Raw genomic sequence first — 17,435 nt, forward strand, 5'->3', positions numbered from 1 at the left:
CTTCAAATAATGAATGAAAATGGAAAGGAAAGATTGAATGGAAGTGAAAGAAAGAAAATGAAAGAGAAGCATGTGTGTTTGATTAATGGTTATTATATTAAATACCCTTGTGGCTACCATCCCTATCCAGTAGGGAGTTATGTATTAGATGAGGGTCTTAAAAGAGAAAGAGGATAGACAAGGGATCCTCCTCAGGGCTACAGTACCTGGACACATGGGAGCAGAGCGCATCTATTATGATGTTTGATTAGACAGGGGGTCCTCCCCCAGGGCTACGGTGCCTGGACACAAGGAGTAGAGCGCGTCTACTATGATACTTATATTTATGAGGTGTCCTTCTCCAGAGTTACGGTGGCTTGACACACGGGAGTAGAGCGCATCTATAATGTTGGGCTACAGTGCCTGGGAATGTACGTAGTCGACTACCACCCTTAAGTCCTTAACTATTTGTGCACTATGGTAGTTCACCAAATGGCTAAGACCTGACCTAACTAATTAAAGAATGAATTTCTATGGTTTGTCATTTGTCTTTGTATCCATTATTGTATCTTTGAATGTTGTGTAAATAGAATCATGTGTAACTCACTGGGCGTAAACTCACCCTATATGAGATGGTGTTTTTTAGATGTAGAGACAGGAGAGGAGGTATACACAACTTCTGGTTTTGAGGGTGGAGAGCCATGACTTACAATTTAGAATCTTTGGAAGTTGTTTTGGGGATAATGTTTCATTTTGAGTTGTATGTAGTGTGATGGATGATGATCAGTTTGTATATATGTTTAAATATCTGGAACAATTTATGTAATCTATCTTTTTGACATGTACAGGTTTATTTATATATGTAGCCACCAGTGTATAAACCATTTTGAGAATGGTCCGTAATTATTATGCTTCTGTTGTGTTTATATGTGATCTAGGACTTTGTTTGTACAAATTATTTGAATAAATGTGACCTTAAGGGGTCGGCGCCGTGAGGGTGGTGCCTAATATCCTACCCGGATTAGGGACATTACATTGGAGACTCCAATTCCACCTACTTCCTTAGATCCCTCAAGGCTAGAACCAATTCCAACTCTATTCATTCGCTCACAACCAACGATGGCTCCCTCCTCACCAGTGTAGATGCCATTAAGTCTGAAGTTGTTTCCTACTTCTCTAAGATCTTCTCTCCTCCCCCTCCCCCCAACCCCCTTCCCTGATGACCTCCTCAACCACCTTTTTGGCCCTCTCCAAGCCATCCCTTCTGATGCAAAGATCCTAGAAGTCTCCTGGTCCCATAAGTCCAGCAAAGCTCCTGGCCCTGATGGTTTCAGCATGAGATTTTTCCTTTCCTACTAGGATATTATTAGTGCTGACCTTATCCTTGCCATCAGAAGTTTCTTTTACACCCCAAACCAAATCCAAGGTATCAACCACATTTTTCTCTGTCTCATCCGCAAGAAAGCAGGAGCCTCCTCTATGGCTGATTTTAGACCCATATCCCTCTCCAACCTCCTCTACAAATTTATTGCTAAAATCCTAGTTAACCACCTTCAGCTCATTGTTAAGTCCTTTGTTGGTGCTAACCAGTCGGCCTTCATTGCTGGTCACAGCATTGCAGACAACATCATCCTCTACCAAGAAATTGTTGTAGGCTTTCACCGCAAATCACATTCCCCCTCTACTCTCTTGAAAATCAAAATAAAGTCATTGACTCTATCAAATGGGACTTCATCTCCAAACCCTTCTCAAAATGTCCTTTCCCCCAATCTTCGTTAACTGGATCCACTCCTGCATTTCTTCCCGCCACTTCGTTGTTCTTGTCACTGGCAATCCAATTGGGTATTTTCCCATCTCTACCGGTATCCACCAAGGCTGCCCTCTCTCTCTCTCATCATTTTTTGCTTGGCTCTCGAAGTCCTCTCTCGTAGCATTCAGTCCAAAATCGGGTCCATTATGTGCTCTTTCCTTTGGAAAGGTGTCAATTCAGACAAATTTCTTGACCCCATGAGACGAGCCTCCATTTGCCTCCCCAAATTTGAAGCAAGGTTCAAGAACTCAGTGCCGACATTGGTTTCGACAGGCCAGACACCAAGATTTCCCAGATTTCAACTATATCTCGGTCGAAACCCATTCCTTTCTCCAAACCAACTTGAAACCTTGGTTTCGAGGCCCAGAAGTTGTTTTTTTTTTCCCCCTAATTCTTGTTGTATTGCCTATTTTTTGACATTTTGAACTCAATCCATGTATTAGTTTCACATAGAGAACACTCAAAATAATACTTGTGGTGTTAATCCAAGTTTGATGTATATTGTTTTTGGACATGGTATCGAATAAGGTTTGACCGGAACATAACTCCTTCAATATAAATAAGATTTAAGCAATCTTGGATTTGTCGAAGATTGCTTAAATCTGATCTATATTGAAGGAGTTATGTTCTGGTCAAACTTAATTTAGTATGCACGAAGGGTGTTTAAAATCGCTATGAATGAAAATAAATTTTTATACATCAAAACAAATGAATATTTTACCACTCTTTTGGTTTTTAGTAATGTTTTATCATATTAAGATTTATGGAACTTTTAGATTTGTGAAAAACCCCAGCATTTAAAAGTTGAAAATTGCACCTACTAGCTACCACTGAAAATCCAATTTTTTGGTCTTGAACTGGGGGTTGACTTTTATCCTTTTATAATTTGATTTTTTTTAACTATTTTTATTGGATTTAAATAGGGGGTATTTGGTTATTTATGAATAATATCTTAAGTAAATGAAATTTGGCATAAATAAGTGCCTGTCCGGGTTTCGAATCAGGTTTTCTCAAGTTTCGATGGGGACAACTGAATTTATATAGGTGTTCAGGTTGAAACTTGCAAAATTACTGAAATATGGCCGGAATAGGGTTGAAATCCAGCGAAACATTGTCGAATATACATTCGACCTTATCTTGTCTCGGTAGGCTGCGAAACCAAGACAACTCGGTCAAAACCCGCAGTTTCGACCGAGTTTCTTCTTCCATGATCTAAAAGGGGCCTTGGTTTGAGAAGAATAAAGGATGTCAACCTTGCAGGTACTCTTAAGCTGATCTAGAACTTGTCTCCAAGGACAGCATCTGGATCTCTTGGGTTTACGCTGGCCTCCTTCATAGAGACACTATATGGTCTGTTGGTTCCTCCTCTGATGCTTCTTGGGTTTGGAACAGAATCCTGCAAGTCAAGCATATTGCTATTGATGCCATTTCCTCTAGGATTGATGACGGCCTCTCCACCTCCCTTTGGCATGATAAGTGGTATCCTGCCGGTATCCTATCTTTTGTGGTATGCTCTAGAGACATCTACTCTTTAAGTCTTCACAGAGGTTCCTTGGTTGCTTCTATCATTTCTCATGGTGCTTGGTCCCCACCCCCTCCTCCATTCCCCCTTCCCCCATTCCTCCTGGTCATTGTGGTAGAGGCGATTTGGTTCTTTGGCTCCCCTCAGCTTTAGGTATGTTCAGCTCCCATTCTTCTTGGAATCTGGTGAGACACAAAGGTTCCCCTCCCCTGGCACAAGATTGTATGGTTCAAAGGCCACATCCCCCGTCAAAGCTTTAGCACTTGCAGTGCCCTCTCCAACTGCCTTCTCATACAGGCTTTCCTCATCCATCGCCACATCCAGGTCTCCCCTTCCTATTGCCTTTGCTAGAATGGGTAGGAGGATTCGGACCATCTGTTCTTCTACTGTACCTTCGCTGCCTCTATCTGGAGAAAAGTCCTTAGTCGGTGTTAGCCTAGCAGAAGAATCATCCTTCCCCTTCAGAGAGAGTAGATCTGGATCGACATGACTTTTGGTGGGAACTCTATCAATGACTCTGCACGCAAGCTCACATTTTCTGCTTCCATCTCCCACATCTGGATAGAACGTAACCTTCGAAGATGGACTTCCAACGCCTGCTCTTTTGATAAAATTTGGAATGCAATCTTCTTTGACGTTTCATCCAAGCTTGCCTTGCTCCCTCATTTACCTATAAGGGATTCCCCAAGGAACAGGCTCATTGTTTTGTCCTAGAGATTACTCATTTCCATTTTGCAGCCTAATGGCTAGGCTTGTGGTTTGTTTCTTTTGTTCTTTTGCTTCCTTTTCTTTCCCTATGGCTTGTATATTCTCTCCTTCTTCGCAATAGAATTTTTATTCATCCAAAAAAAAATTTATCAAAAGAAAGAAGAAAATAAAAGCCACCTCTTCATGAAACAAAGGCAGTCTTTATGATGAAGGGATCTTAAGAATGTAAAAAGTGTTGCTTGGGATTATAGGTTGAAAGCTTTTGGTATAAAATGGATTATGATTACCAATTACCCCACCACCACCACATGGCCTACTGAAATGCTCCTTTCAAGAGATGCAAAGGCAATCTTTATAAAGAACATCACTGAATACAAAGCATATTCATGAAAGTCAAGTATTGTTTAAAGGATTCACCTTTAAAAGAAATCAAGAACATATATATAAGAAACCATTTCAGCAATAATGGGACATCCATACAAAGGGAAAATGAAAATGATACATATTTTATACATCATATATCTAGTCTTTCATTACAAAGGGTTCGAGTCTGGAAACAGCCTCTCTGCAAAAGCGGGGGTAAGGCTGCGTACATTACGACCCTCCCCAGACCCCACAGTGGTGGGAGCCTCGTGCACTAGGTATGCCCTTTTTATATCTAGTGTTTCATTTATAGTTTATTTTATAATTTCATTTTGGGCCTAAGGGCCTGTCAGGGAGTTTCATCACTAAGATATTGTGGCTTCCACCAAGAATTTCAAAATACTAATACGGGATAAGTACAAACCATGCACAGATATTTTTATATCCTCTTGTATGCTGTAACAGTCCAGAGATACTCTTCCGCCTCCACCTCCACCCCATCCTCTCCCTCCTGATGCACTTATAGTACCATTCCCTTTCCTAACCAATTGAAATGATGCCAAAAATTAGATACAATCAATAAACAGGACTCAAATATGTTCATTACATAGCTCTAAGGGTTAATATATTCAAATAAATGTTGTATGCAGTTTTCTCATAACAGAACAAGTTCAGTTTTAAAGTTTTATTCATCATTCAAAGGAGGGAAAGTAGAACAGCAAAAGTACATTATTTTTTCTTGGGTGAATAAATAATTCATTATCAAAGGGGAGAAGGAGATACAAGGAGCCCCTAAAGAGGGGAAAGAAAAAATACAGAATGGACTAAATACAAGCAAAGCAAAACCCAACTCTCAAGGAGAGGAGATGGAGGGCTGCAGAAGGGAAACGGGCAGATCTAGTGATTAAGTGATTGCAAGCCATGTTATGAATGATTATGTTAGAATATGAAATGTGGGAATGCAAGCCATGTTATGAATGATTATGTTAGAATATGTAATGTGTGAATGCAAGACATGCTATGTTTAACTATGTTAGAATATGAGACGTTATTTTCTTGAATGGAGTGGAATTTATTGAAATGATGCTTAATATGATGATGAATGAAAATGAGGAAGAAATATTGATTGGAAAAGAATGAAAGAAAAGAGACTGAGAAATGATTTTGACATGTTCATCCCCGGCGTTGAGGTGACCTGCCAGGGCGGAGACTAAGTCTTTCCCAATGCCTTGACGACCGGCTAGGGTAGGGAGCATCTACCTACAAAGATGAGATCCTCCCCAACGTTTGGGTAACCGGCCAGGGTAGAGACTAGATCTTCCCTGATGCCTTGACGACCGGCCAAGTTGAAGAAATTGTGGGAGAGGGTTATTGAAACCCACCTCAGACAAGAAACTACTATTACGGAGAACAAATTTGGTTTTATGCTAGGAAGATCCACGACATAAGCTATTTACTTACTTAGGAGACTCATGGAAAGACTTAGAAATTGCAAGAAGGATCTCAATATGGTCTTTATTGACCTAGAAAAAGCTTATGATAGAGTCCCTAGAAAGTTAATCTGGCAAGTACTAGAGAAGAGAAGTGTTTCAAGTAAATATATGGACATAATTAAAGAAATGTATGATGGTTCGGTGAAAAATATAAGAACTATGGGGGACCAAGGTAGTGAAATCCTAATTACAATTGGGTTACATCAACGATCAGATTTAAGCCCTTATATATTTGTGCTTATCATGGATGACTCAACCAAAGACATTCAATATGAGGTTCCTTGGTGTATGCTTTTTGTTGGTCATATTGTTTTAGTGGATGAGACAAAAGCAGGGATTAAAGCCAAGTTGGAGTTATGGAGATCAACCTTGGAATCAAAAATTTTTAAGATAAGTAGAACGAAGACAAAGTATATGATGTGTAACTTTTGTTACACTAGGACGGATAATGAGGTGGTGAAAATTGATGAGAGGGAGATTCCACAAAGTGATTATTTTAGGTATCTTGGTTCAATCATAACTAACAAAGGTGATATAGAGGATGATGTTTCAAAAAAATTAAAATAGGATGGATGAAGTGGAGAGTTGTGTCCAGAGTGTTGTGTGATCGATGTACTTTATAGGATAGTCATATGACCGGTTATGATGTATGGTGCGGAATCTTGGACAACTAAGAAGCATCATCTAGATAAACTCAGTATGGCGGAGATGAGGATGTTGAGAGGGATGAATGGCAAAACTTATGCTACGAGAAAGTCGTTTGAGGTGACATGGCCATGTTCAATGGAGGCCTTAGGATGCTCCAGTACGAAGGAGTGATTTAATTCAGATTGAAGGAACTAAAAGGGCCAAGGGCAGACCTAAAATGACCTTAGGAGAAGTGGTGAGGAAAGACATGCATAGCTTATAGTCATGCCACAAAGACGAGGGAAGTGAGTGAGGCGAGAGAGATGAGAGAGGCAAGAGTCACAAGAGGAGACAGAGGTGAGATCGAGAGAGATGGGGAGGTGGATCGGCTAGGGTTTTGGCATTAGGGCACAAATCTCAGTATGGATCTTTGCTCTGATACCATGTTGAGAATTGGGAGAGAACTAGCTTGTGTCTACACTAGCCACCTTTATTTATAAAAGTGATAGAAGGCACAAGTACAGTAATGTCCCTAGGGCAACAAAATAGAAACCCTAATGACATAAATACCCCTATACCTAGGTTGGTTGGTCATCTCATTTATCTCTCCCATACTTGCCTAGATATTGCATGCGCGGTCAGTTTGGTTAGTTGGTTTATGCATGATCTTTATTCCTCTCATATGGAGGTTGTATATCGTATTTTACGATACTTGAAATCAGCTCCCGGAAAGGGTATCCAATTTTTGCCTCATAGTCACATGCGTGTGGAGGTATTCACTAATGCTGACTAGGCTGGCTCACCAGATGATCGACGCTTCACATCAAGGTACTGTACTTTTGTTGGCGGCAATCTTGTCACTTGGCGGAGCAAGAAACAATCGATGGTTGCAAGATCAAGTGCTAAAGCCAAATTCAAGGCCATAGCGCATGGGATTTGTGAGTTACTTTGGTTTCAAGGTCTTCCCCAAAATTTGGGTGTTCGTGTTCCAATGCCAAATGTTGTACTGCAATAGTAAATTTGCTATCAGCATTGCTCATAATCCAGTTCAACATAATAGGACGAAACATGTAGAGATTGATAGACATTTCTTCAAGGAGAAACAAGAGTAGGGTCTTATTGGTATACCTTTTGTGAAGACAGATGATCAGTTACTAGATGTTTTTACTAAAGGTCTTAGTAGTGAGGCTTTTCATCCTATTTTTTGCGAGTTGAGCATGTGTGATAATCATGCACCAACTTGAGGGGGAGTATTGTAATATGTGTATAAGGGTAATTATGTCATTAGGGTTTCTATTTTGTTGCCCTAGGGGCATTACTGTACTTGTACCTTCTATCAATTTATTATAAATAAAGGTAGCTAGTGTCTAAGAGACACAAGTCAGTACAAGTCAGTATACATTGATGCTGCCCTTCCCTAATAGTTCGAGCATTTAGGTGAAACACTAGCGAACATGGTATCAGAGCAGGGAGGTCAAGTGTTCGACCCCGAAGAAGTGCATCGGAAGAGCTTTATCGACATGGGATCTTAGCCTGCACTTGAAGGGGAGTGTTGATGTATACATTGACGCTACCCTTCCCTAACAGTTCGAGCTTTTAGGTGAAACGGTAGCAAACATATATCTTGACAATCTGTGCCAAGAGTAGATAATTTGAGGCACCATTCAACCTGATCGATGTTATTTGAACATTAATATAGCGTACTAAAGATTTATTATCAACCATAATAAACAAAGAGGACATGCATAGTCTAGGCCTTGTACCAAGTATGACCTTAGATAGAGCCTATTGGAGGGCTAGGATCCATTTACCAGATCCCATTTAGCTGAGTCCTGACCTGTTGGGTTGTGCCTCTTCCCTGTTCCCATCTATTTCCTTTTTTCATTTCACATTTTCCATTTTTATTGCTCTTCTCTTCCCCCACCCCCTCTTTTCCCATCTTTTCCTTCCCTTTTTTGGGTAGAGCTCAGTTCTCCTTACTTTGTTTTGAGGATCCATGTAGCGGACCTCATTAAGTTGGGATAAGGCTGAGTGTTGTTGTTGTTGTTGTTGTTGTTGTTGTTGTTGTTGTTGTAATAAACAAAGAGCCAGCAAAATAAATAGAATTCCAAAGACAATGACCACTCACAGTAGCCGCAGAGCATAAAAATACACAAGTACCCAATCGCAGGTGGTAGGAAAATCAAACAATTCTATATATGGTGAATATGGGGTGGAAAATACCCAGGGATAATTCTGTAATCAGAACATAACATGCAGAGCCAGTCGCAAAATCAAAAGAGAACACAGTTTCATAGTCTCCGGAGAAGAGATGACCAGATTTAGGGGGAAATTCGATACCAGCCACACCACTGATCAGAAAGCTTGTAATCCTGATCCAAACCTGTATTTGATATGAGGAACAAACTCACAAATTTTGAAGATGATCTGACTACTCTTCTTGTATGAGAAAGTCAAAGAATTAGCAGGTTTGCAAAAACCTACCAAGAACACGATCTAATGACCAAGAGAGGATAATCAGGTCGTCATATACTGGTCACAGCCTTGTTTGCGGATTATAGAAGCAAAACAGATCACAAACTGCTCCAAAAATACCTAGTCATATGAAGAACCAGCACCTACTTGTACAGGAGAAATTACAAAGATATCAACTGCAGCGTACAGCAGGGAAACCAGCACCAATAAGATCAATTGCAAGGCATCAATGGACCTTCATTTCATCATCAAGCAACATATTGAAAAGCAACTCTAGTTTTTGTTCTTGTTCTAAAAACTAGGGTGTCACAACAAATAGGGCAGCACAGGTTGCTGCTAACCACAGGAGAAAAAAAATTCCTAGACCTCTCAAACCAGGAAGAGAAGTACAGGGTACTGGTAAATGTTCTGATACCATGTAAATCAGATATTAGAAACAGTACCTGCGCAAGATAGGAGAAACGCAAGAAGAAGAACAGAGAATAGGGCTCACGGTTTCACTGAATGTGTAAACCATGAGCCTTATATGTCATTATATTATGTCAATTATTAATATTTACAAAGGACAGAAATAACACTAATGATATAAAAGGACAGAATAACAAGAACCATGACCATAACCCCTGGCATATAATACTTTAACAACCTCCAAGTGCTATAACTCAGACATCTAGTTTTGTTGTAGGCACCCCCACAGGCTTTGGAGTAACAGAAAAAGATGACCAGCAGCCTGCAGGAGGGGTGGTACAAAGATAGGGTTGGAAGTATTACCTCCCATTGACAGACCCTTCCTCCTTGTTTTCCCACCTTTTCTCCTTAACTTTTCCCCCCTCTCCTATTTTTGAATTTGCAGTAGTAGAAGAGGTTAGTCATGGTAGAAAGGTGCCATAGAGGAACTTTGTCTGAAGAAGGTTTTATTTTTTCTGAGACATTGCTTTGAGCAAATGGGCCTGCTGTCTTGTCTTGAGAGGTTACAGGGTACTAGGGTTTTGCTCGCTTTGCTGTTCTTTTCTTGTCTATTTTTTCCTTTTCCCTGTGTTATATAGCTCTCTTACAATAACGGAAATCAGTTTCCTACTTAAAAACATAAACAAAAAATATCATTTTACTCCAGTAAATAAAAGCGGAGAATCCTGATATCCTGTTTCCATTAGACAGGTCTGTGTATGTTTAGGGGAAGCCTACAGATATGCAAACAGACTGGTGCATTTGCATTATTTGATATGTAGCAGAATAACCAAATATGGATACAATATATTAACAATGAAAATACAGGAAACAGCACTTCTCGATGCAGATGGTGGTATACTCACAGCTTTAGAGCATAGATCATGATACTTCCACCTGATCCACCTCCTCCTTTTAGTCCTCCTTCTCCTCCTTCTGCAATCACAGATCCATTTAAATCTAGTACGTCCTTCACTTGAAGCTTGACTCTTCCTCCACCATTCCCACCAAATTGTATTTTAGCAGATGTACTTCCACCCTTACTCCCATAATACCATGGATCAGACAAAGAAGACCAACCATAAACATCACCACCCCAAATATTTTTCTTATCATCTTTCAGACAGGAAGCACCTCGGCCCCCATGCCCTCCACCAGCTCCATCAAGGCCAATTGGTGTACCACTAGTCTGAGAAGGTGGTGGTCCACCCAATGATGTCGTGTTTATGGATGAATGGTGATCCAGACTCAGATTGGTGGCAGAGACAAATACAGAAGCAGCAATAAGAGCTGCATGCTGACCAATTTTAATGTTGCCACATACATTGAAACTAATTGAACAGTCTTCGGTAGGACATACAATTAAAACATGAGGGAGTATCTCCAAGTTTCCTGCCCCAGTTACATTAAGATCACCGTCTAAATACAAGTCTGAACTTAACAGGCACGTAGTGTCCAAGGAGCCAACGCCTTTCAGGTCCTTACAGGATACCGAAGCATTCCATGAGGGCAGAGAATCTACTGGTATAAGTAAACCAGAGCTGCTACTTTCATTTTCGTTCCTTGGAAATGACCCATAATGATTCTGTAACTGTGTTTCTGATTCAATATTCTTGCCCATACAATGCCTGGAACTTAGAAAAAGAATGGAGATGAAAAAGCATGCCAACAGAAAGCACTGACTGAGGCACCCATTGTTCAGCACCCGATGCATCACAGTTCAGAGGAACATCAAAATACCAGAACGCAAATTATTTCTTCTGCATTCATATAAAACACATAGGGATTAGAAGCCATTGTGACATGATAATCATGTACCTAACATGTATACACTATACAGTTGAGTAGCTTCAAACCATCTTCCTTCCTAGAAACTCTTTGATGCTCTGCTAATCATGGTCCCTTCCACAGTGACCATCTACAGAAGCACAACTTGCCGTTGAGGACAAAATAATATAGTAAGAGGAAATGAACCAAAAGATGTGATGAAAGTACTAAACCTGCAAGGCTGCAACAGACAACTTGCAGTTGAGGACGAAATAACATCGTAAGAGGAAATGAACCAAATGACGTGATGAAAGCACTAAACCTCCAACAGCAAAACTAAGGGATCACTATGGCATAGGGAAAGTTGTACCATAGAACAGTGAAAATAAAGTTAATGCACCATAAACTAGTTCTGGTATAACTAAACAAAATCCAATATTCATTCAGGAAACAAGAAGAAGAGCCCTTACATCAGCCAACCATGGAAAATTGATGTCCAAGTACCAAACATTTCTATAGCACTCAGAACAGACAAATGGTTGTATCTACCAATTAAAGGTGTAATGAACAATAAGAAAGGCTTTCAAACAAGTCATCAAAGTCAATGTGGGTGCTGGGGTATCCAGTGAGAATCTGGCAAGACAAATATTGTGAAGCGTGGAGACTAAAGTTTTCAATGTGCTTTTTTCTGTTGTAAGCCACAGGTGGTCAGTTATGACAAAACCCAAAGCTCTCTAGGAACTTAAATGATTTGGAACTAGAAAATGTTGTTGATCTGCTTGACCTCTTAACGAGTGTGGTGATTGATACTTTCAAGACAGGTTGGTAAAGCTGGACTCAGTAATCAACTAAGATGTTTTTTGTTGGGTCACGGGCATTGGTGCTTTTAAAAAAAACGAACCTGAAACTGGACTCCAAAAAACTTATGCTCTAATGGACTACATCACCAACAAAATTCTTCTAGTGAACCACCTGATTACAAGAGGCTAGAATATACCCAATAGCTGCAATGTGTTCAGAAATGACAATGAGTCTGTCAACAAGCATCCGCTAGCTTGTGCTACCACACGGAATCGGTGATTACGTTATCAAGGGATTCAGGCAAAACTGGTTTGCCTTATGGATATCCCAAACTGCACTATCCCTAGAACAGAAAGCAAGAATTATTCCAAAGCTTGGTTCCTGTGGCTTGTTGCTGAATTGCTCTGGAGGAGAAAAATAACAGAACCATTTAGAGCTTCCAAGTGCATCTGGCTGAAGGTGTTGATATGTTCTGTTTCTGGACCAGGAACCTCACCCAAATTTTAATACATTTTCCTTTCCAATCCATTATCTCCCCCCCCCCCCACAAAAAAAAAAAAAAAAAAAAGATAATTAATGTTGTCACTGTTTGCAAAAGATCAAGCCAGATCCAAAGAACTGAACCAGTATAAACCATATTTTGATATAGTGAAACTACCTTGCCTTTCTTCATGAGAGCAAATAGGCCTCTTTTTTCCCCTTAATCTTTGAAACCAAGGTTTCAAATATGTATTCTGGTTGAACAAGGTGAGAAAGATGCATATATCCCACCAGGATTTTAGACATCTTTGTATGCTTATAGTTTTGGAAACCACCCTGTGGCCCAACTCAAGCCGGACTGGAACAGAGACCAGGTACAAAGTTAACTGAGAATCTATAATGTTAAAATCCAAGGTTGACCAATACAAGGAATGAGACAAGATGAAAACATTACAGTCCACAATTCAGGGTGGATGTTTTTATTACACGGTACTTTTTAACCTCTACTTTTTCCATCTCTCTAACTGAAGTGATGAATACTGTGCAAGACAGATAGACCTTCTCCAATCCAACCACATCGTTAATTGGATAAATGCATTTGACTCTCCATAAATTCATGATTCAGTTGCTTTTATCCACTTTAGCTCAGCAATTAAACGATGTGAATCAGATACCGCACTACAAAAAGTTGATATGTTGCTAGTTTCTCATTATTCTGAATTTCTTATACAGTTTCTTACGTCTTAAACGGTTTCAAACAAATACGAAACTTGCAAGTTTCAAACAACTATGAAACTAAAGAATGCAATTAAATCCACATTTTTCTTTTCCACACGAACAATCGCAAGATCTACCATTCCACTTCCAAAGTTTACAGTCTTTTTCAAACAACAAATCTAACGTCGCAGCATCAGAACTCAAACATAAATGATCAATCTCTTCAAAATTCTCTGTTAAAAGCTACGAACAAGAAATCTGAAGACGAAATGCAACAAAATTCAATGTATTCAGTAGTAAATGAAGTATAAAAAAAAAAAAAATTTAAAAAAAAAAAACAAGAGAATTGGAACAGAAAAAGAGCACATACAATTCAGCTTCGAGATCTCCAAAGATTGGCTAGATTGTCCCCCTGAATCTGATGAGCTCTCAATCTCAATCTCCCTATTTCTTTAGTTATTATTCTTCTTCTTCATCGGTCCAAACTGACCAAAATACAAAAACAGTCACCTTTTCCATTTTTTTATATTCTTCTTTCTGTTTGGACCCTCACTGTCTCTCTCTCCCTCTCTCCCTGTCTCTCTCTCTCTCTCTCTCTCCCTCTCTCCCTCTCTCCCTCAGGATCTGCTTTTTCCTTTTTCCCTCATTTATGCAGAAAAGTCTCGATGAGTCCAACTACGTCTGCTTCGCTGGACTCCGCTCAAGTGTTTGCTACTTAGATTGCGAAGGGTTGGATTGTAATTTTCAAAAACACCCTTTTAATCTCCAAAAATTTCGGTGCTGCCCCTATTCTTCAGTTTTCAGTTTATTAATTAGTCATCATTAATTTACGCCTTAATCTATTGTCAGATCGAAACGATTTAACTACCTTCTTAAGCAACTTGTGCTGCCGTTATTACAGCAGAGACGATCCAGAACAAACGTGCTTACCTGCTGATGAACGGTTAGTTATCTATCAGGATTCCAATCCGACGGATACAGTAAGTACACGTGTCAAGTTTCTGTTTGATTAAATCTATGCTGACAGTTCATGTGAACAACACCTCGTTCGCTTTTTACGCGAAGTTGCCATGGATAAAACCTGACCTTAAAAGGATCCATGGTGTTTCTGCATTTGGAAGGTGGAGCACCGGAAGATCATGAAAATGATGGATTCTTAACCGTACACGTGGTATCTCTATTACCCCGACATTCTGTTCTTATCGGTGGTCAAAGTGTGAAGGGAAGTAGTATCAGTTACCGTTGAATATTCACGGTATCATGGACCCACCATAGTGCGAACGCGTGAGGGCCCTCGAAGACCCCAGTAGCAAGCTACTGTTATGGGCCCTACTCCCTAATAAAAATTGATTTAATATCATGTGGATGGTGGATCGATGACCCACGTATCTTATGACGTATCTTAAGCCAAAAGGCCGAGAAAGGTATACGTACTAACAAGTGGTGAGGAAGATACGGGACAATCACGTTCTATGCTTTCTTTCTTTCTTCATGTGGATGGTGGATCGATTCTTCTTTCTTCTTAAGCCAAAAGGCCGAAGGTATTACTAACAAGTGGTGAGGAAGATTCACGTTCTATGCTTTTTTCTTCTTCTTCTTCTTTCTTCTTCTATTTTTCTTTTTTTTTTTTTTTTTTTTTTTCCGTAAATAATAGCTTTATTGCAGAGAACGAAAAACACTCCTCGAAGCCGAAGTAACATCTTCAAACAACGAGGGATCGGAAATAGACCAAACCATCCTTTCTGAAACGGATAAGACCCTCCCGGCAAGGCAGTCTACTAAAGAATTAGCAGCCCTTGGAATATAAGAGAAAATACATTCACGTTCTATGCTATTACCTTGTAATAAAAAAACTCCATCCAACTCAAATGTATTGCGTGTTAGATTAGATTTTATTTTATATTAGTATCCATTTGCTTTATAATAATCTTTGATTAAAGGTTGCTTTATAATAATATGCAAAGTGAAATTTGGGAAGCACGTGTTTGGCAATGCTGAGCCACTTGAAAATTATATTCCTTGTTCTTGAATCATTGGATTGGAACATTTTATGTGTGGGTTGATGAGATAAAAGGGGTCAATAGGTAGCCAATGGATTGGAATATCCAACTACCGGCTCTGTTTGTACTTTGTACTAAAGTATTGTGTTCAACCAAGGATCAAATTCCTAAAAAAAATAATTGTTAGACTTAGAAGATTTCATTTATATGTTATGTGTTTTGAATATGAAAACCATTATATGATCGATATATGATTGGGTATACTAACATGTGTGCTAATGTACTAAGAGTTTGATGTTTCTCAAGCTTCTGATGAAGAAATAGTTGAAGAAAGAACAAGCAAGGCATGTTGTGAATGAAGGACTGCTGAGAACGGTCTTCAATAACTTGAAAGATCAAGGAGCTGAAAGTAACATCAAGTGTGAAGGAATCATTCAAGAACAAGATTAAGATTTGATATTCATTGGCATATCATTGTAATCCTAACGTATAAAGATCCACAAGATATATAAAGCCCAAGAAAATGACATCAAAATGAGCTAATTGGACAACCCCAAGCATGGCTTTCTCCAATTTTAATGGGGTTTATACTAATTCGGTGGCTGAAATGAGAGCCATGCTTGATGGCTTGAAGTTATGTTCTAAGTTGGGGTATGCAGGGTGTTATGTTAATTCAGATTCGGCAACCATTGCGTGGTTTGTGACTCAAAGAAAAAGTCATTTGTGGAGCTACAGGTACTACTTTCATGAAGTTCTATCTCTTTCTGAATAGCTGGAGCCACCATCGAATTCAATTACAAAGAAAGTTATCAAACTACTGACTTTTTGGCTCGCGGGTGAGTCATTGTATAATTCCTTATTCCATTATGATCACGAGTTACCTCAAGAATTTGGTCGCATTTTACGGGAAGAAAAAGGTAGATTACTAGTCTTTAGAATGTAATTTTATCTTTTAGTTTATTTTTACTGGTTGGGGTGGTTTAGTTTTTAGCTCTATGAGAACGAGTGTTTTGTTTCCTTTGAGTAGGGGTAAGGCAGGTTATGTCCCCCCCCCCTCCCCCCACCTTTTGTATTTCAGATTCATACCTGGGTTTAAGGTAATATTCGGGTTTTAAAAAAAAAAAAAAGGACAATCCCAAGAAACTAGGTGGTTTGACTTAGAAAAGTGTCTAAGTCTGTCATCCACGGTCTTTTGTGAGTACAAACGGACGATCAAGCTTAAATGGCAAATTCACAAAATATTCTAAATCCCTACTCATGGACTACTGTTTTTTAAAATTCTAAGTCCATAGACGATCTTGATCATAGTCTTTTGTGTGAGCTTATGTGTATGTTTAAGAGTAATGAGACTAAGTAAGTCACAATAAGACAAACGATCTTGCAGTCTTTCATGACCTGCTTTTGTCCATGTCTAAGAGTGACAGTCTTGAATACTTACAGCTATGGTTTTCCGTGACTGTCATGTGGTCTTTCGTACGATAGCATTTATTGTTGTGTGGTTGTGGATTTGAATGGTTTTGACTCATCATTAATTAACCACTTGGACTCTAACCACTTGAGTAGAACTTTTAAATATTTTCATTGATGTTGAAATTCTCCAACAGCTAGCTTGAAAAATATGAGTTGAATATTGAAAACTAAATTAGATTAATATTTACAATATAAGTGGTTCTCCAACAATTAGTTTTCCCTTGAAAATGCAAAGATAATTCAAATGTTTGAATGAGAAACTAAGTTTAACTCTAACAACTAGTTTAACATATTAAACCCGCGCCCAATAACCTGGTTTAAAACATGGTCTAACTTTCCGGTCTGGTTGAACCTCGTGTGTAGGAGGGGGAGCGTATTACGTTCGTGAGTTGTGGGCCATGATACTCAAGCCATCTCACAAGATTTTCGATCGTGACACGAGGAAAGTCGTTGAGGACAGATTCATCGACAAAGAAAGGGGAAAATTCGTCTATGATGGTGTATTCTTGGAATTCCCTCATTTCAAGAATCCATAGGGCCTACATCGTTATTACCCATGCCCACTTCATGACGAATGGGAGTAAGTCACTATCCAAATAATTCATGCCTATGCACTATCATTATTATATATATAAATACTAATTGGGCTCTAGGCCTCTTCTTTAGAATTAAGTTTGGGCCATGGGCCCAATGACTTAAACTAGACCTAGGGCTTATACCATCCAAACATGTCCTATCTAATGGACCTAGAGACTTAGATCTACCCAAACAAACCC

At 39.3% G+C, this 17,435-nt stretch overlaps 1 protein-coding gene and 1 pseudogene across 4 annotated transcripts in view; both read right to left on the bottom strand.

Moving 5' to 3' along the window:
• Positions 1-13,707, bottom strand: part of LOC122664679 — a 67,712-nt gene extending 54,005 nt beyond the window's left edge. The window contains exons 1-4 of one of the 4 annotated variants that reach the window (XR_006333370.1): positions 13,560-13,707; positions 11,281-11,424; positions 10,291-11,184; positions 4,807-4,922 (exon numbers count right to left, since the gene is read on the bottom strand). Coding sequence is in view for 3 of the 4 variants with exons in the window: in XM_043860635.1 (XP_043716570.1) it covers positions 4,807-4,922; positions 10,291-11,138 (964 nt within the window). In the remaining variant the exon portion in view is untranslated. The remainder of the gene's footprint in view (positions 1-4,806; positions 4,923-10,290; positions 11,185-11,280; positions 11,425-13,559) is intronic. The other 3 variants (XM_043860635.1, XM_043860628.1, XM_043860618.1) reach the window with 3 other exon arrangements.
• Positions 13,708-14,444: 737 nt separating this feature from the next.
• LOC122649257 lies at positions 14,445-14,617 on the bottom strand (annotated as a pseudogene).
• Positions 14,618-17,435: the final 2,818 nt, after the last annotated feature.

The sequence above is a fragment of the Telopea speciosissima genome, chromosome 1, assembly GCF_018873765.1.
Source record: "Telopea speciosissima isolate NSW1024214 ecotype Mountain lineage chromosome 1, Tspe_v1, whole genome shotgun sequence".
Classification (NCBI taxonomy): domain Eukaryota; kingdom Viridiplantae; phylum Streptophyta; class Magnoliopsida; order Proteales; family Proteaceae; genus Telopea; species Telopea speciosissima.